The sequence below is a fragment of the Barbatula barbatula genome (assembly GCF_947034865.1).
Source record: "Barbatula barbatula genome assembly, chromosome: 12".
NCBI classification, from domain to species: domain Eukaryota; kingdom Metazoa; phylum Chordata; class Actinopteri; order Cypriniformes; family Nemacheilidae; genus Barbatula; species Barbatula barbatula.
Genome location: NC_136775.1, coordinates 16,382,592 through 16,403,539, shown reverse-complemented (window position 1 = coordinate 16,403,539; position 20,948 = coordinate 16,382,592). Strand labels below are relative to the sequence as shown.

The window sequence follows — 20,948 nt, the reverse complement described above, 5'->3', positions numbered from 1 at the left end:
ATAGCATATTTCGTATCAATAATTAAATCTGACATAAACTGTGCCATAGCTTTGGTTTGCTTAGCTACGATTGCGCTAAAATAATTGTTTTCCAGTGGCCATATTTAGCGTCGCATTTCTCCCTATTCATTGTAATTTCAGTGGTGCATCATGTTAATATCTATTAACTTTGTTATTACATAGCAGTACTGTGAGGTGGGCATTGAGTAGCAACATCCTCAAACTACTGTACAGTAGAAGGAGGTATTGCATCTCCCTCTAGTGGTGAGATGATGAATTTCATTATAATTTAAAAATTTCACAGATGCTTTTTCAAAAGATACTTACAGTTACTTTGGAGTTTGGATATTTTACAAGCATGTGTGTTTCCTGAGGATCGATTGTGTACTTTTCTCCAAGTTGAGCTACAGAAACAGGCATGTCATTTAGTAATGAATGTATTTAAAATCAATTCACATTGTGTCCTAAATCATCAACTTTTGCTCCTTTTTAGAGGATGACGTGGATTTGGAGGCACTTGTGAATGATATGAACTCTTCCTTTGAGAGTTTGTACTCTTCCTGTACCGTGCCGGCTGATTCCGCTCCCCTGCTGCACAACGGCCAGCTACGGAGACCTACCTATCAAACCCACAACCAGCCCACCTCCCCACACCAGAAGCTGCGGCGGTCCCAGCCCATGCACATTCTCGCTGTCAGGTAAACACACACGCACATGCATCTAAGATTCTTTTTTTCGGAAATAAAAACACTTTAAGGTTCTGCACTGCATTTTAGATCACTATTTGGGGTTTTTTGTGACACTTGTCAACTTATTACAAAAGGTTACGAAAATTAAGGTGAGACACTGCAGGCGAATAGGATTTAAACAAATAACGTGACATTTTACCAATAAATGAAAGGCGTTATTTGTAAAAATGTTTGCATTGCAAGTTTTCAAAAAAGATTTTGAAATGCAAATGAACGCATATCTCATTAAATATGCGTATATTTACATATATTTAAAAAGCTAACAGAGTCTTTGTTTCATTTTAACAATATATCAGTGTTACACGTTTTACAGAAGAGATCTTAGATCTCTCTTTTTTTAAATAAAATATATAAAATGGAATTGTCCCCATATTTTTGCCCCAAAAAAATTTAAATCAGCTACAAACATATTGTTAATAAATACTTCTGTAATAACCTTCAGAATATAACTAAGAATGAACATGGAAAGTATGGCTTAGGTAAGTATACACAAGTTTACATTTTTGGTTCAGAATGCTGAAAAAAACTAATTTTGAGTCCACTAAAGATACGCAATTAAATGAGGATAAATAGAGATCAGGAATAAAAAAAACTCAAATAAATATCTTATTGTGAACTTTGTCTATTTTATAGTATCACGGTTAGAATATACCAAATTCTGAAAGTCTTTATGTTAAGAAACTCTAACCATTTTTACTAGGGGCCTCAGGCGTTTACATCTCACGGCATGTCTCACAAAACACATTTCGTCTTAATAAATAGCACAAGTGCGAAATACATGAAACATTTCGAGATCAAAGATCTTTCCAGAGCAATAGCTTAAAAAGTCACACGCACTAAGATCAGCTTGCAGTAATCGTTGTCTCGATCAAGAGCGACACTATTGTCATTCCATCCCTGTGTTGTACTGAAACCACTGAGAATAAATGGTTTCCATTTGGTGAGCGTGTTTTTTCCCTCTCAGCTGCGGATCAGTACAGGAAGTTAAGCATAACAAGCTCGTGAATGACGGTTCGCTCAAGCGAAAGTTCACTCTGAGGTTACCTTTCAGACTTCATATCACACACCCAGTGAATGTGTGTCTCTCTTCTCTGAAATCCTCACCTCAAAAGAACTCCCCGTCTCTCTGCCAGCATGCAAATGTTGCCCAAAGCCGCAACACTCTTTGCTGACAGTAAAACCCTGAGAGTGTCTTTGTCTTTGATATTTAACCCTAAATCTGAGATTTCTGCCATATTCCCACAGAAGACTTCAGGAAGAGGAGCAACAGTACCGAACGTCCTCTCTACCTGCCATCCCCAACCCCTTTCCAGAGCTCTGCAGTCCTGCCGGTTCCCCTACGCTCAGCACCGGCTCTTTACCTCAGTGTCAGCCCACAGGCAAATATGTAAGCGAACTTATCATTTCTCTCCCGCTAGTTCACACAGAAATGAAAGTTCTGTCATTATTGACTCCCCCTCGTGCCATGCACGGTTATTTTCTGTGGAAAACAAAAAAAGCGATTCAGTCTACTCTGCAGGAATAACCGCTGTGCATTTCAAGAAAATGTTTTTGTGTTCACTGGAAAACATAACAGGATGTGAAACTGCATGAAAGTCAACAAAATTATATATTATATATATATACAGAATACTGTCTACCTTGAAAGCCAATTGTCAGACTTAAAGGAGTAGTTCACCTTCAAAAGTTCTGTCATCATTTACTCCTCTTGTCATTTCAGACCTGTATGACTTTCTGTCTTTTGCAGAAGATATTTTGAAGAATGTTGTTAAAAGCTCCCCATTTACTTGCATTGGTTACAATAGAAGTGAGTGGGGGGCTGTGCCGTTCGGTTACCAACATTTTTCAACATATCTTCTTTTGTGTTCTGCAGAAGACAGAAAGTCATACAGGTTTGAAATGACAAGAGGCATGTAAATGATGACAGAACTTTCCTTTTGAAGGTGAACTACTCCTTTAAGTGAACAACAGCTTTTCTTCGTATGTCGTGGGTGAGAATCTGAAAGCGGTTTGATTACATTTACATGTGTCCAGATTCAAGTTTCCTGGCAAACAAGTCACTTCCTGTACAGTGCGTGACTCATGAGCACTTACAGTAAGACTGAAAGTTATGGACCTGGGAATGTCCCCAAAATCGTAGTCGTAGACTTTTTGTCTTTAATGATAAAACCTTTACAAATGATACTGGGCTTGTTGTGATGGGGAATTGACTAGAACCAGATTTGTACCAAGATTTCTTGCACATAAGCACTACCTCCACCACCCAACGTCTCGCAGCACGTGCCACATGTCATGTCAACGTCAGGTCATGCCTCTCTCAATTTCAGGGCTGTTTTGTGTGTATTTTTTGGGCGTGTTCGCCAGTGATAATGTGCCCGCACCTGTACATATTTGTATACATTGTGCATGCAATGTTTGTATCTGCGTGAGAGCATTTGTTTATGTTTGTGTGTATATAAAGTTATCTCTGTCACATGTAATCTGAGTGAGGCCCCTGATACATTCCTGCAGGCTAACCACCTCCATATGGGGCCGGGATCTGTTACCGTAACATGGCCCCTATGTTACCGTAAAAATTGCTATAGACATTAATCAATTACCCTAATCCCTCTCTCTTCACTTTTATTGTGCTGTGGATGGAACCCAGCAGGGGTCTAAGTGCCATAGAGGGCTTTTGGTCTGTCAATAACAGAAAAAACCTGGAGTAACGCCTGGAAGTCATTTAAAACAGCTGAGAAATCTTCAGTGACTGATGATGTCCATAAATATAATCGAGACGTAAAGCACAATACCTGTTGTTTGTATGTATGTGAATTGCACACATTTCTTTACATTTGTGAAATTTGTGAACATTCAGGATTTCAGAGATGAGGGGGTTTGCATGCATGAGGTTGTTGCATGAGTGTGCAGCCCAGGTACTGGAATCACAAGGAGCATGCAAGTCGCGACACATCAAAACAAAATGTCCCTCCATTAAAAAAGTTGTCTTTTGTTCTTTAAAGGGGAAGTTCACCCAAAAATCTGGTGTGATTTTCTTACTGTGTGTTCACACCAAGTGCGAATAAAGCGTTAGCGCTAGTGATTTACATGTTAAGTCAATGTAAAGACGCGATAGACGCACTTGTGGTGCGATTCGCGCGAATGAGGTGACGCGAATGATGCGAATTGCGCTACTCGCACGAATTGAGCGTTATTCGCGTGAGTTGACAAATCTGAACTTTGCCGAAAATTCACGCCGCGTTAGCCAATCAGGAGCCTGCTCTAGTGGCGTGATTATGACATAGCGAGCGGAGGCAGAAATCTGAAACAACAATGAAGGACTGCGCCTCTGAAGGATCTGATGGACCCAGACACGGCGCTGAACGAGTCTATATGTCTATCCATGCCATTTCGCATTTAGACGGGAGCCGCCTTCACGTGCGAATGGCGCGAATTTCACGCAAGTCGCACTTGGTGTGAACACACAGTTACTCACCCGCATGACGTTAAACATGTGGGTGAGTAAACATGAGAACTTTTGGCGTCTTCGGAGCACAAATGAAGATATTTAGTTGACATCCGACAGATTTCCAGGCCTCTATGTAGACATCATGGTGTCATTTTCTGCAACGGTCCAGAAAAGTATTAAAGACATTGTTAACTTGGTCCATCCGCGCATAGTGGCTAAAATTTTTTTTTTTTAATGTTTGAAAAACAAACCAAAATACCGACTTTAATCGATATATTCTCCTCTTTTATATCAGTGTATGGCGCGTATTCACAAGAGCACTTCTTCGTCTTCGTTATCGTCCGCTGGTGTGGATGCAAAAACAGCTTATCCAATTCCTATACTGTAGTTAATAATACCAAATACTGTAGTAACGTATTACAGTTTACTATAGTAAATAAAAATGTATTTTTCATGTGGGTTGCTTCATGCCATTTGTATGATCAGTTTTTCATATAGCCAGTCATACCAATCCAGATAGCTGGTATGGTCGTTGTATGGATGTGTCTGTAGAATGTTGTTTGAAAAGTGGACAGTTTTGAGAATGTGTGATATGAAGCTTTTTTCAGGAATATTTTACGTGTTACTCTCTCACAGCTGCCTTTGGTTTGCACCCCCTGGATAGATGTTTTCAATCGTTCGCTCATACGAGTACAGATGTCTTTCGGCCTGCTCGCCTGGTAAGAAGCACAACGTTTTGTGTTTACAGAATTTTCCTAGCTGCGGGCGTTTTCTGACAGGCCCCCATGCTCCCCAGATCCCACGAGGAAGGCACGCGAACCAGAGCGCTTCCGCAAGCCAGAAGGCCTTTCAGTGGCACGCCACGGCTTTGCAGAACTAAAACTACTTCTAACCAATGCTTGCTTGACCAGTATGCTGTCATTCCACGCGTCTGCTTCCAGACTCCAGATCAGACTTTATTTGTATTGTAACATGCGTAACCTGTCTGTTCTATTCCTCGTACCACGTTCTCATGAGAGGCATATAACCACCTTTCACAGAGAGAGAGAGAGAGAGAGATGTAGGCTTTAATCCATTTAAAGCACTCACTGACATCAGTTTTTGGCACCTACTGAGAAGGCCTGGAACACAAATAAGGGATGAGCAATATGTTTAATAGTATCTTCCCTTACTTTAATGTGTTGATGCATTTTTACTCCAGGGTGAGGTAAGATGCTGGAAATAACCCAGGACTGGGAAGGGCTCTCAGGGCTCAAGCCCACGCAGGACGCCACAACCTGAAAAGGGCTCGAGAGACGCTTGTGTCGTGTTGGGTTTATTGTAGACACTGAGGTGTGGCATGTGTAGAGTTTGCCGGTGTTCTGAAACCAGTATTTGTCTGTCAGGAGGGGCAGGAGGTGACATTTGGGTCATAGATGATGGTCCCAAGTCTTGTTTTAAAACTCTTGCTTTGGATAAATGTTGTTGTGTTGCATGAGTAGGTGGTCATTCCATGCCACCCCTGAAGGTGGTAAACACACATGGTAATACCAAGGAGCTTTAATCTAACATCTTTTAAGATCTTCATCTTTAGTTATTGCTTTACAGAAGATTATATATACAACTATAATGCCATGAACGCTAAATGACTGTAACACACACTGAAAGTGTGTAGCAGATAGGTTAGGTTCCGTTTCGCCTTTATTCTCCCTGTGGAAGGATGCTTCTGGTGTGTGTACGTGTCAGGTCGCACATCCAGGTGAGCTACTGTGCAAAAAGCCTGTGGTGTAGATTTGGTTCTCCAGCTGGTCGGATACTAGTCACTATAGAGCTCTTGACAAATGCCGATCTGGAGACGTGCCACGCTGTGGTTTAGACTATAGCCTCTCCTGAGTCACAGAGCCAATTTTATCCTTTACCCTACTGAACAAGCCGTAACCTGCCTGGATTACTGACTGCTGAACATAGCCCTGACCAAGGTAGCTAGCTATATTTGAAGAGACGCCAATTAAAACAAGCCGCGGAGGACATACTGCCAGCTCAGATACCTGCTAATGCTTTCTTGGTGAGATGAACTGTCATAAACCCTGTTCTTAAAGTCTGTACGTGTTCTGTCACCCAACTCAATTGAGATTTGTGTATCTTAAATTGCTCAATTGAGATTAAATTGTATCTTAAAGAAAAATGGCACCACTAGCGTTATTTTCACAGAATTGCTCTGCCTCAGCCCTGCCTCAAGCTCATTTCATTGGTTGATTTGAAGTTATGTCTCATGTTAGTCTGGAAGCTCAAGTCTAAGGGTTAAGGTTTAGCATGGACCGGTTAGCTCCTGTAGGTAGATGCCATACTGTAATGCAGGGCTGTACATATATGTCGCACATGCTACGAAAAAATCCGTCAGGGCTAAGAATACATTTAACAGTGTAGCACGCGTGCGATACAGTTGGCAGCTGCATTAGACGAGCCGCCTGTTTGTGTGAAGTGCGCTTGTCGTTGTGCTTGTTCGTGTGTGAGGTTAATTAATGGCGCACCACTATTTATTTTCGTTTATGCAATTAAAACTTGTTCTCTGGCTGCATCGAGTCCATTGAGCCCTGTGATATGCGTGATGTGGGAAAACATGAAAGAACTCACGAAAGCGGTATTCTACTACGTTTTTTTAAATATGTCCTCTGCTGGTTCTGCGTGTCTATGAATGAATGTGTTGCGTACTTTAACATGTTACAATCGTGAATCTTGTGGATTTGCCTGTATCTTATTATATGGGGACATGAACATGAACTTCATTTCAAGTTTATTTTTTCGAGCATTTCACTGTTTGAGTGAAGCTAATATCAAACACTGTAACTCCAGCGTCGACGACCCGCCAAAATAAAAGTCTGCTTAATTTGAAACAGATGATAAAATATGAACTGTTGTAAACACTATAGTATACTTTTATATTTACTTTGGTTCAAATAAACTATAGTTCACAAGAATTTTACTGCAGTCTAATCTATTCAATACTATATTATACTGCAGTATTTTTATGGACAAATGTATTTACTAGTGTTTAGTAGAAATTCCGAAATTTGGGGAAAAGGTAAATGATATGTCCCTTATTTATCCATGTATCCGTCCAGGACGTTAATGTCTAATAACTCCTCTCATCATTTATTCACCCCCGTGTCAATCAAAACCTCTATGACTCTTATTCCGTAGAACACAAAAGAAGATATTTGAGCGACAAGGTCATAGTGGTTTTATATCCACACAATGGAATTCAAAGGAGGCCATTGTTGTTTGGTTACCAACGTCAGCATCTTCTGTAAACATTTTATTAAGAATACAAACAGACTTTAATGTCTTATTTAAATCGCAGGCGATTTGCCTAAAAGGTTGAAAAACAAAACAAATCGCATTTTAAATAATGAGAAATAACTTTACATATGTGTCATGTCCACTAGTACATATAAAATAAATTTAGCCTGAATGAAACTAGAGAAATAATATATGGCTCCCAGCTATGTTCCTTTGTCGTTTTAACCTATCACATTTGCTATGGTTCAGTGATTCTGCCCTGAACTGCTTTGTCAGCATTCTTAAGCCTTATAGCTGAGGAGCTCAGAGCAGCTGGATTCATGTAGGTCACAAAGACGGCACATAGCATCAAACTTTAGTAGCTCATCTGGAGCGCAGGAATGCATGTCTGTCAGAACAAGAAACTAGGACAGAGAGAAAAAGCAACACAGGAAAGCCAAAAATTCTCTGTCAGCATGCAAAGTTTTGGAGTTGAAAATGCAGACTGACAAGTAACTAAATTTTGTGGCAGTAATTATGTCCAGAAAGAACTAGTGAAGAGGAGGGGAGCAAAAGAGCCCAAAGAACATGGGACTTGGCGGCCGCCCAGACCAGCCTCATTATGAAGACCCAGTGATGCAGAGTGGACCGTACTGTACGGAAACCTGTGGTTCTTTCACCTTTGTCCTCATTCTTTCGCTTGAGGGCCACATTCCTCATAGTTCCTTACCCCTTCAAGTGCTCCGGATACTTTCAGCATGACCAATAATGTTCAGGTTCAGTCATATGTTAAATTGGGTGGTTCTCTCAGGTTCAGCTGTATCACAGGTCAGAGTTGAACTGTTTAATCCTCGGGGAAAGATTCTGAAGAAAACTAATTTATGGAAAAAGTGAGCTTACGTACCCTCTATCAATACTTTGCATGCAGGGTTTTTTCAACTAATGGGACGAAGAAGTGTGTTGTTTCTGAAGGATGCCTGTCAGCTGATAAAAAAACAAATGTTCCCTAAAAATGCCTTGAACAATATAAAAAAGCAATGTAGATTTGTGTGTCAGTCTGTTCGTGTTAAAATTAACTTTTTATTTAAAATGTTACACATTCAGATGTTTTAATATGTAGCTAAAAGAAGTTCAACTTTGAAAAAAAACGGGTCAAGATGATTGACGCTAAATTAGAGTTAATTTGATAGTTTTCATCTAATGGTGAGACAAATGTATTATTCTTTTAACCACTATGAATAATGTCATGAATAATGTCTTTGGAAACGTCCATCTGTTCATGAAAGAGCAAGCAAATGACCAAACTGCTGTGCTTTTGAGCGTTGCTCATTCCTAAATCATAACCGTTGTCAATCTGTAAATCGGCCAGCGGACTGGGCTTTGAGCAATTAATAAAATAATTGGAACAAAATGATCTTGAATGCATGGTATGTGAATGTGCTTCCCGTTTTTGTACACAAAGCCAAGAAAGACACAAGGAAAGCCAAACTAAAATGACTGCAGAACTGAAAGTTTGGTGTTATGGGTTTAGTAAAAATATTACTTGAAATTGGAGAAAACACAACAATCATTTGAACTTAAGTTAAGTCAAGATTGCCGTATGGCAGTGAAATGACACAGGCCAGTTACTCTGTCTATTTTAAGTTTTTGCCAGTCTTTAAACTTCATTGTCATGATAGGACTGCACGATTAATCGCAATAGTGATATATTGATGGCAAACACAAAACTCATGATGGTAAGTTCAGAAATGTCTGGGACAGAGCGTATGGATGAGTGTTTAGTGCAAATATGTCTAATTCAAGTCAAATTGAAAAAAGTTCTAAACTTGCATGATAATTGTAATTATTAATCGCGATAAAAAACTTTACGCAGAATAACCGTGATTAATATCTAACCTGTTATCATGTAGACCTATGATAACAAGCCGGTTAGGTCACACTCAGGGGCGTTTCCTCCGAGGAGGCAAGGGAGGCAGTGTCTCCCCTCCCCCTCGAAAATAATCGAATGAGAATATTACTAACAGTTCAGAAATAGAATAGGACAGCGGATATAACGTATTGAGCTAAATATGAGATAAATCAGCGTGTATAACAGTGTGAAACAGCGCCCCCGCTCGAAAGAAATCCAAAGGGAGACAGCGTTTCTCTTGCCTCCTCTGAGCTCATTGACTTTATGTATACCCGCTAAAGCGTGCCGTGAGTTTGAGTGGGGGTAATTGAAAAGAATGGAGAAAAGTCACGTGAGAGGAGGCAATGCCTCCAACGGGCTATGATTGGATTAACTCATCAGCGAGATCCCGCCTTCCTGCTCGTCTTCGTCATTCATTTTAAACTGCGGGCGCTAAATTAGATTGAACGTTAATTAAATTGTTTTATTAGTTGTATTAATTGGAGTTTAGGATTCGTGTCGGAGATGGCGGAGGCAGAGGAGTTATCGATTGTTGACAGAATATTACGTGGTTCAGATTTGTTCAAAAACTTTTGCTTGTGATGAGGCTTGCTCAGGATAGCAGCGAGGCTAAAGTAAGTCACATCCAGCGCCGCCGCTCCTACCATGCGAGACGCTTTAGCCTCATCGTTAGAGCGCTCGTCTCCTATTCGGATCGACGTAGGTTCGGAACCCGTGCAGAGCGGGGCGAGCAATTTTAATTTCGGTGCAGCTTGCGATCTGAATTGAGATTTTACTGTTAAACATTGATAGTTTTTTGTTTTGCTATTCTGTTTACTGAAGAAAAGTTTGCACCTTTAAGGGGGGGGGGGGGGGGGGCATCATAATGGAATTATGCTTAGGGCACCAAAATGGCTAGCAGCGGCCCTGGTCATATCTATTTGATTTGATCTCTTAAATGCTTTGAGTTTTTCTGGGACTGCTAATAATTAAATTGATGGTATTGGTAATGATGTTATTCTTATATAGGAAATCCCAAATGTTCCAGAAGAAGATGAAGGTGGTGTTGATGTACCTTTTCCCAAAGCAGGGAAAATAAAAAAATAAAAAAATCAGAAGTACATACTGTAATGAACTTGTAGTAATTAAAAGGAATTTTTCATACATAAACACTGAAATGACACTGGTTTTCTGACAAACGCACTTGTTAATAGTGCAGAGATTAACAAAAATGACATGGATAGAAATCTGCCTCCTCATTTTTTAAGTCCACCGCACACCACTGGTCACACTATGGGCCCTATCATACACCTGGCCCAATGTGACGAAGTGTTTTCTGCTAGTTTCGGCCCAACGCAGTTTTCATTTCCAGGTTTAGCACCACACAGGGACGCGCAGCAGCACACGAACATGCCAAATACGAAAGGATCATTATTGTTGATACAAAATCCTGCTTCTCCCGTAGAGGGTGTGCATTGCAAATGCCAATGGCTTTTAAAGAGAGTGGGAGATGAGACTCTGATTGGTTCATTGCCAAAACACACCCATTACTCATTAAGAGAATAGGTGCAAACCTTTTGGAACATGCCCCCGTGGGGCGACCATTTCTTCCATCGTTATATAGCAAATTGTGGATTCGTACACGCCCTAAGTGCACCTGTGCCATATCCTTCAGACCCTGTCATTATATCTTTAAGATAGGGCCCTATATGTGCAAGGATGTGCAAATGCATGTATTGTAACTTAACTTATCTTCATTTTCGACTGTTATAAACATGCCACACAAGCTGTCGATATGAAGCCTCAGAGAAATGTTCTGTATCTTCGATCAAGTTCACTTTGTCTGAAAAATCATCTTTGCCAAGTCTCGCTGTGTGCAGTGATTGACTGAGTGAATGGTCTTTAGTTGGCAGCTGGTTACGGAGAGGAGGAGTTACTGTCTGGGTGGCATGAGCAGGAAGCATTGACACAGTTCTGCCTGTCCTGCAATGATTGTTAAATGGAAAAGTAATGATGTCATGCTTTTTGTGTGCTGATTTATCGTCCACAGACGGACAATTGTTTGCTGTTGGGCTACATGAGCGTTCCTGCGGCCCGAGTACGCAACACAAAAACTCTTTGCCTCAATTGGTGAAATATTTGTCTCTTCTTTGGTTTGATCTCAGTTGGATGCCATGGGCTAAAGAGGCAGTGTTTTCAGGAGTGGATTGTTAGTGTCTACGTGTGTGGCTTAGAACGAGATGAGAGGCCAAAGGATCTGACAGCAGGGATTAATGCACACTGATAGTGTCCGTTTGATCTGTATATAGTCTCTCTGTGTTTCTACGCTTTCTGGCCCATATGAAAAAGAAAGCTTTAACCACAATAAAATATGTCATTGGGCCATATAAGATAGCATATGGGAAATTAAGAGGACTTTATATATTTCAAAGGTTGCATTTTTTTTATTGGTCATTTTATAAATATGTATAAAATAGGTGTTATATGATGATTTCAGTAACATTTTAGAAAACTCTTTTTATTTGTCATTTGCTGTATAAATAATCAATAAAACAAGCATGATTATCAGGTCAGTATATGAATATACTTAAACTATGTATATGTTTCATGACATTTTGTATTTACATTAAAGTGATAGTTCTGCACAACACAAAAGAAGATATTTTGAAGAATGTTTTTGACTGGCTCCCATTTACTTGCATTGGATTTGTGTCCATACAATAGAAGTGGATGGGGTCCATTGCTGTTTGGTTATCAACTTTCTTCAAAATATCTACTTTTGGAAGGAAGAAAGTCATAGGGGTTTGAAATGACAACAGGGTGAGTTAATGATGACAGAACTTTCATTTTGGGTTGAACTATCACTTTAAGATAAGGTAACATACTATTTCATGCATTCTGATTTCTTTACATTGTTAAACGTGCTGGCTTTTCAAGCTAAACATGGTCAACGTGTCAGAAAACAAGTTTGGCGTAGTATTTCTGTGCTCGATTCACTCTGCCAGTGTTCGTACAGGTTTCAGAAAGTTTTTTTCGAACATGGACTTCCGTTTCGTAACAAGGGTTCTTAGTCCCTTATTGGACAATTCCCCCGGAAAACGATACACTGCGGTATCGTTGAGAGCAGAGGAGACCTCGCCGCCGAGCACCTGGGTTGAGGCGGGATGGCTGCCTCCCTAGAGGGAGCAGGGCGGGTCACCACCATCCGCCAGAGGCCGGAGCCTGTCTTGTCGGCCCAAGAGGGGATGAGCGGAGGGCGGGGGAGCCGAGAGCGGCCACTACCTGCCAGAGGCTGGAGCCTGAGTACGTCCACCCAAGGGGGAGGAGCAGGGGGCGGAAAAGCCAGAGGGGCCACCGCCTGCCAGAGGCAGGAGCCTGCGTCTGTCTGCCCAAGAGGGAAGACCAGGGGACGGGGAGACCCGCTACTGTCTCCCAACAAGAGGAGCCACCGTCGGCCACCAGGGGACGCGAGGTCTAGTGCTCAGGGCCACCGGAAAGGAGAGTACTCCGGCTGGTTGAGGACTGAGCGGCAGCATGTCGGAGAACCGGACTAGAATTTTTTGTATTTTCTCCTCTCTCCCCTCTCTCATTCCGGTCACTCAGAGGGCTCCCGTCTCTGTTCTCTCATCTTGTCGGTGCATACCCCCAGGGGATAGTCCGCCGAGGCTGGGCGACCCCCCAACCCCGAGGGAGGGGGGGAGCAAGCACAGTCTCAGGGTACCACCGGCCTGTAATTACGTATAACTAAAAGATACAATAGTTGTCTCTCTCCACATTAAACATGGGACTCTGTCATGATCCTGCCACTAGACCAAGAAAAACATGAGATGATGCAGAATCAAACACAAAGTCTGGAAATTCCGCCATTACCAGAGGCCTTCTTTGGTTTTAATATATTCTTAAAAATAACTGTTATTAATAATTATAACAAATTTGAATTTGTATTTCTCAGTTACGGAGGTAAATAATGGGATCCGTGGTTTTCGGCAGTTTTTCGTTATATTTTTCATGGCATCTGATAGCGGTTGGACCCGGAAACAGTTTACGTCCATTAGGGTGCATGACGTCAGGCTTAACAAGTGGATTGGATGCCAGGCTTATTTATATACGAATCAGCATTTATGAGTTGCTTTGCATTGACTATTCATGGGTAAAATGGGCATGTACAGGGCGGGATATGAGGATGATTCACTTATGCACACTTGCTGGTAATCTGCGATTTATAAAACGAATATTGTTTACAGGTGAACGTATTCATGGATTTATAAGTCTGAATATTTTTTGCTGTGCGCTAGTTTTGGCTTTCGGGCGCCCGTAAACTTTAAGTAAGGATCCTACACACAATTTTATAACTGAGACCCCAGGTCATTGCATAGTTACGCATTGTTGCAACACAGAGAATATTAGATAACCAGTTCATTCAGTCTCATTTTGACTCAATTGATTCATTAGTTTAGTGAAGGGCGTTCATTACATTCAACCAATGAAACGCTCTGACATAGCTCGCACTCAAACGCTATTGGCTCACGTCTCTTTGAAGCTGCACTGCCTTCTCCCAGAGACTACTCTCTACTGCATATGTGAGATAAGCAGACATGACGCGCTACTATGTAGCGTCCTGGCCGCTCAACAAATAGAATTATACAACAGGGTTCTCGAATCTGAGAGCCATGAGATATTCCACCAGTATCTCCACGGTTTTTGATATATCTTGTGACGTCAATCTTTTTTTATTAATTGCAATATCGCTTTCGTAATAGTGAGATAGTGCTCTTATATTATCTTGAACCTCTAGCCTAATCACAGCCATGCTGCTCTGAGAGCACTATCACACTCCTACTCAAGCGATATTGCATTAATATCCCCAATTCTCTAAGATGCGCATCGTAACATGTTTGCATTGCGAAATATCATACTACGAACTATAGTTACACCCCTAATAGAACCACTCTGTGTTATTATAGTGCAAGCTTAATCATATGCTCTCGGATACATTTTTGGAGTTGTGTAATCTGAGTGTCACAAAAAACAAAAGCAAGTCAGTATTACACAAGACAAGTTCACCTCAAAATTAACATTATTTCATCATTTGCTCTTATGTCATTCCAAACCTGTATGACTTTCTTTCTTTTGCTGAACACAAAAGAAGATATTTTGAAGAAAGTTAGTAACCAAACAGCATTGATCCCCTTTGACTTCCATTGTATGAACACAAGACTACGTAGACATTGTGCGGAAGTGATGAAGAGCCTAGCGAGAGAGTGTTTCATGGTCGCCTGGCAGTGTGTAGACGGGGAACAATGGCTTTTTGGAGGCCTCTGATTCTTCCTGCTCGGGTTTTGTCTCACTATCTCATTAGAGGTGAAGTCAGTCTCTGCTTTAGACAAACAACAGCTTGTGGTGGGAGGAGTGGGTCCGGTCATTAGAAAGGCACTTGTTAGCTCAGGGGAGGAGCGGGGGGATGTGTCATGCTCCTCAATGGATGACTTACAGGCAATACATTTCTAGGTCAGGGGAAATCATAAGGTTGCAGGATCCGAGCATTTTTCTGAAGCATTTTGAGGTCAGCCTGTTGGAAGGTTTTTTTTCTCATGCGTCATTAGCTGACAATCTTTGTCATGTGTGACAGGAAGGGTGAATATATAGGTTCCCCTTCAAAGAATAAGAACTTGTGTCCGCTGACTAATATGCATTCAGTCAGCTCTTTCACTGCAAAAAATGTCTTTCTTACAAAGTATTTTAGTCTTTTTTTCCAGTACAAATGGCTCAAAATTCTTGAATCAAGATGCATTTTCTTGATGAGCAAAATTACCTTAGGAAATAAGTCTTGTTTTAAGAAGAAAATATGGAATTTCAGTGAAATTGTGCTACAAGACCTCACTTTGTTTGTCACATGATCATCACCTTATGTATTTCAGAGGTGTCAAGTTATCGTTTTGTAAATGTAATTTCATTCTGATTGGTCAGTAGCTGTATTTTATTCACAATAATGACAGCTGCACCTAATGATTCTCCCTCATCCAAAATCATCTACTTCCATACTATAAAGTGGGCGAGAATGAGTATGAGTCATGAATAGTATGTCCGAAACCTCAGTATGCATAAAACAGTAGGCGATAAATAACTGGACGGTCCACTTCTTCTGTCCAAATTTCTCATGACTAAATTAGGTTTTAATCAACGCCAACATACAGGTCGTTGTTAATACGTCATAGATCAAATTGCTGCACAGCACCCTTAACAACCACCCTTAGCAATGTAAACGAAACATTCTGTATCTGAATGCATGGCCGAAGTGGACGTTCCTGTTCCCCACCGCAAAGCCACTAGGGCGGCTGGCACCGGGCACGCCACTTATGCTGTGGTCATGGTATCCTTAAGCGGACTCTTTGCCACGACCACGGCAGCCTTCACCCCTGATTCTCCCAGTATCCCTGTCAGTATTATTTTGATTAAAGATACATACCCATATTGGATCTCTGTCCGCTGTCGGCTCTGGCGTCTCCTGTTACACTTACATGCGTGTTAACTTACCTTATCTTTAACAAATACATTATTTCTCCACGTTTTTGTATTATTCCTAATTGTTCTGGTGTACTGTACAGTCCTGATAACTATATTAAAAATAATAATATAACTTGATTAAATAACTTATTTCAATAGAATAATTGACCATTTCGGACAATCCAGGAACCATATAATGTCTTTAATTTTTTCCTATTAGTGCTAGTATTATAATTATTATTTTTTCTTTTTTAAATATGATGTATGTTAAGCTACTTTGCTACAATGAAAATTGTGAAAAGCGCAATACTTGAAGAATTAAATTGGGTTTATTCACGATAAAGCACAGACCTTTTTGCTTACGAAAAATGTTGTCTCATCCGATTACGAAAATTCTGTCCAAACAAATAATGTCTCAAGGGTATGTCAAAAATTGTGGCCGATATGATTTTTTGGGGTTTATTAATTACACAAAAACTTAAAGTCGAATGCATTGCATCGTGGGATACCGTATTTTCTTCAATAAGATTTTTGTATGTTGCACAGGTGTGCAAATGTAATAAGCCATCCTTAAATACATATTATATATTGCATATTATATGCTATACTGAAGCATTTATAAACAATGTTAACATGTATACTTTATTTATACACTGTATATTACTGTACTTCGCTTTGATAATTAATGTTGTAAACGAACAAGAAGTGAAATCCTTTAGATTTGTGCAGGAAATCAGTGGGCAGTGGAACTGGCACTAGAGTACAGTACAGGGCCTAAAACTCCTTGTGTGGGATTACATAACCAAGAACCAGACATTATCTTTCCACCCTTTGCTACTGTGTCCATGGAAGAATGGCCGTAGAGTATCTATGTTTCCTTTACCAATAAATTAAAAAAATTGCAGACTGTATAGAGGACTGATGATGGAAAACTCAAGGTAGGCCGATCTGTCTGATGGTTTTGTGCTGTTCAACTAGCTAACAACGAGTGTGAGAAAATGAACCCAAATCTTGTCATTGATTTGGTGGTATGGGCAAATATGACCAGCTCATCCTGTATAAATCATAATATACTGGAAACAGAAAAGAGGAAGGAGTCGACGTGTGGCTTTTACCCTGGAACTGAAATGTAACACCATTCCTTTCTTATAACGACTTTAATTAATGACTGGAAAACTAGGTGTGGTAATATGTGTTGGCCTGGGCACTGTCTCACAAGTCATTTGACTTATTGCGGAATTAACAACCCAAAGTCATTCATTCTCGCAGCGTTTCAACACCGTTGGGAAAAATGCTCCTGCGTGACAATATAATTGTCTTCTGTAACTCAATATGTGTATCTTGGGAGGAACTGGTGTTCAGAAAGAGCTCAAGGCTGTTGGACTGTTGCAGTAATTATTTGTCCTCATAGCAGCCTGATTTCTAGCTAAGCTTTGTTTTTCTTACCGAAAAAGGGATTTTGCTTTGTTTTGAAGGCTCTTTCATGGTCAGAAATATTCCAATGATTTCCAGATTTGCAATGGAAAAAGTTCCTTTGCCGTTTTTTTTAAACAAACACTTGTCAGACGCATAGCCTAGCGAGTCTTTCTTTCTCAAACAGCATATAAGCTCCATACAGGAACAAAATAACCATAAAGCATTTAATGTCTCTTGAACACTCTTTTAACACTGTAGGATAACATCATATGTGAAACAGTCAAAGAAACATTCTCTTTAAAGGGCCACAATATACCAGGAATTTTCTATAGTGATGTTTTACAGACTTTTTTAATGTGTATTTTGAATTTTGCACAACATTGCGATGTGTTTTAGCAATAATGGAAACGTCTGAAGAAGTTCTGACTGAAACTTTTTACTGTGAATCCTGCTCTCCACCATAACTCTCAAATGGGATTATTTATTGTATATTTATATATACTGTAAATATTAGGGCTGTCAATCGATTAATAGAATGTAATCCCATCCATAATAAAAGTTTACATAATATTTATCTGTGTGCTTTGCATATTAATTTTGACGTCGGTTTATAAAGAAAATACACATTGAAGCATACAGTATATTTATGAAAAATCTAAAAATGAATGAAGATTTATACATTATTTAAATGATTGGTAAATATAAATGAATATATGTAAATATTTCCTAAATATGTATACATGTAAGTGTGTGTATTTATAAATACAAAAGCAATATACACAGTACACAGACAGACATTATGTAAACACAAACTTTTATTCTGGATGCAATTAATCATTTGACAGCACTATTTATTTTTATTATTTGTTTATTTATTTTATTGTTTAATTATTTCTATTTAATGTATTATATTGTACAGTATTTGTATTATTATCTTTATCAATTATATCTTATTTATTTTATATTTATTTTTAGGCAAACAGTTATTTTAAGCAAATGTGTCCCAGCTAGCTTTTTTTGTACACATTTGAATTGCAAAAAACATTGAAATGCTACCTGTCTATATTGGCTTTTTGCCTATACCAAGGGCATGTACATATATATATATATATATATATATATATATATATATATATACAGTATATATATTTATATTCACTTTAAGGACAAATTTAAATCGAGATCACTCCCTCGCAACACTTCAGATCCCATTCCCTTCCTGTCTCATAAAAGTTCACTGTCTTCTCTCTCCATCTGTACTATAAATAAACAGTCAAAAAGGCAAAAAAGAGAACACAGCCCTGCCTTTTAATTAACCTCTCTGAAACGGCACCAGGCATCATGCAATGATAATATAGGTCAGGCGGATAATGACGGACGCGCGGCACGACACGACACGACTGCAGCTTATGGCTCTATGAGCTGGTGTGAGCACATATGTGACCCAGTCGTCTCCCCACCGACCGCCTAAATGTTAGAGTGATGATTGAAAGAGAGGAGGAGGAGAAAAGGAGGAGCACTGGAGCCAGCTGGAGCGCTGGAGAGTTTGCATACCTTTTATGTTACCACCCCTACCGACTCTTTCTTCTGGACTGATTCCAGTTCTCCCTCCAGCCCTCTATCCCCGACTTCCTCTCATTCTCTCCCCACCCCCATAACAGAAATAGTCTCCTAAAGGATTGAAAGGGATTGAGTCATCCTTTCTGTCCGGTTTCCTGTGGTCACAGAAAGTTATATTTAGCAGGGGTGGCCGAGCAGATACCAGCGCGCGCGCGTCCAACCTGGAGTTTCATCCGAATCTCTGCGGTTTATCGCAAAGATGTAGTTCACTTCCACAAAAGTGTGCGGAAAGGAACAGGCGGGGTGTTTAGACTCTCTGTGTCAGTCTTCTGTTGAATTAGCTGTCTGAAAGTTTGCATCTGACTCCTGTCCTTGTGTGTGTGTTTGTGAATTCGAGGGGTGAAACCGCTGGGCTTGGCTTTTTGCCTTATTCTTGGGTTTAGTGGAGGAATGCGGGCATAACGTTTGGCTGAGACGTCTCGAGCCCTCACGTCGGTCTCATTGGGTCTGTAAGGAGGCTTGCCCTGTCGTGAGAGCGACTTCTGCCTTCAAACCAACGACTTTGAAGTCGGCCTTTTGAAAAGAGAAACTTTTAACAAGTCCTTACTTGAAACTTCTTGGAGACGTTGGGAAATTAAGTTAGGGTTTAGACAGCTGAGAAGCTTTGCCCTGTCCGCTTCAATCACTCCCATCTCCACTTGAGAGGAAAAACTGTGCCAGCGCGAAAAAGAAACCAAAGCTATGCAGGAGAAGGGAGAGGAAAGTTGAAGCTGTGCATTCGTCTATGTGTGTGCGTGCGCGAGGGGCGTGCGAGTGTGTGCGCGTCTGTGTCTGTGTGGGAATGATTACATCAGCTTGAGCTAGCCCTATGATTGGTTAGGGAAGTGTGGTTTGATTCACTACCTAAAAGCCTGTGGCTGTAACCCTTTGTGAGAGCAACAGAAGGAAGTTGCCTGCCAAGCTGGAAACAGTGCCATCCGCACGCTCTGTCCTGAGCCAAAGCTAGGCAGAGGGAGACAGAGAGGAATTGTGTGACAGGTAGGACGCGCTGAGCCGGCGACAGGAAGGAACATCTGCGAGGCATCGGACCTGCCTTTTTTGGTGTTTTTTTTCTTTTCCTGTGGAGTTGTGGAGACATTGGGGGAGCGGGTCCTTCTTTGGGTTGGCGGAGGAGCTCACAGGCTGCTGGGGGAAATGCCATCTTGTTCTCCTGACTGCTGCCTGCTCAGGCCTGGGGAGGTAAGAGTCACACTTCTGGCTACTTGAGACTGTCTTTATCCCTCTGGGAGACTGGAAACTCGAAGAGTTAGTTTGTGCTTGAAGCGGGGCGAATTTAGAGACCTGTAGAATGCCGGAGGGAATCCTGCGGCGGCCACAGTTACGTCGCATTGGCGGTTTCACTGTAAATGATGGAGGGTAAATGTGGCGCGTGTGCGTTGCAGGCTGGAGGGTTCTGGATGAACGAGAGATTAGAGAATTTTCGAGAAAAGCTTGCGTGGTCCTGGTGTAAGGGGCACAATGACAAGACTCGTCACTCGCCGGTTTGCGCATGAAACTTGAAGAATGTAGCTTTTTCTTGGTTTATTGTATTATTATTAAGAATATAATATAGACACAGATTTCTATGCTTACAGTTTTAAACTACAGCTCAAAGCTATGGTAAAGTTTTTTCTTTGTATATAAATGCCATAGTCATATCAAATGTTACTGTCCATTGCTACTTTTACGCATATTTTATTCCCGTCCAGGCCCTGAAAGTAAAACTGTCCTGTGACGCAGAAAATGTTTTCAAAGGTTTAACAGTGTTTTCCATATTAAGACATGGGTGTTTCAAGTAACTAAACTAATGTCACTTCTTGTTGTGTATTTCAGATCATAAAAATCTTCAGCGAGGATGGGTTCGGAAAGATGGTGGAGATCCCAGCCGACATGACGGCGCGAGACTTGTGCCAGCTCCTCGTCTATAAAAACCATTGTGTTGACGATAACAGTTGGGCGCTTGTGGAGCATCATCCGGCCCTGGGACTCGGTAACTGGCTAGCTAGTTTTCTAAGATACGGGTGTGTGTGTGGGTTTATAGTGCTGTTTCACATTGTCTGTGTGTGCGTCAGTCACTTTGGATGTT

General features: G+C 40.7%; 1 protein-coding gene across 2 annotated transcripts in view; it reads left to right on the top strand.

Annotated features, from left to right (window-relative positions):
- grb10b (growth factor receptor-bound protein 10b) overlaps positions 1 to 20,948 on the top strand; it is a 63,966-nt gene that overhangs the window by 30,250 nt on the left and 12,768 nt on the right. For both annotated transcript variants that reach the window (XM_079470545.1, XM_079470546.1), the window contains 3 exons: positions 494 to 698; positions 1,995 to 2,136; positions 20,696 to 20,852. In XM_079470545.1, the coding sequence (XP_079326671.1) occupies positions 494 to 698; positions 1,995 to 2,136; positions 20,696 to 20,852 (504 nt within the window). The remainder of the gene's footprint in view (positions 1 to 493; positions 699 to 1,994; positions 2,137 to 20,695; positions 20,853 to 20,948) is intronic.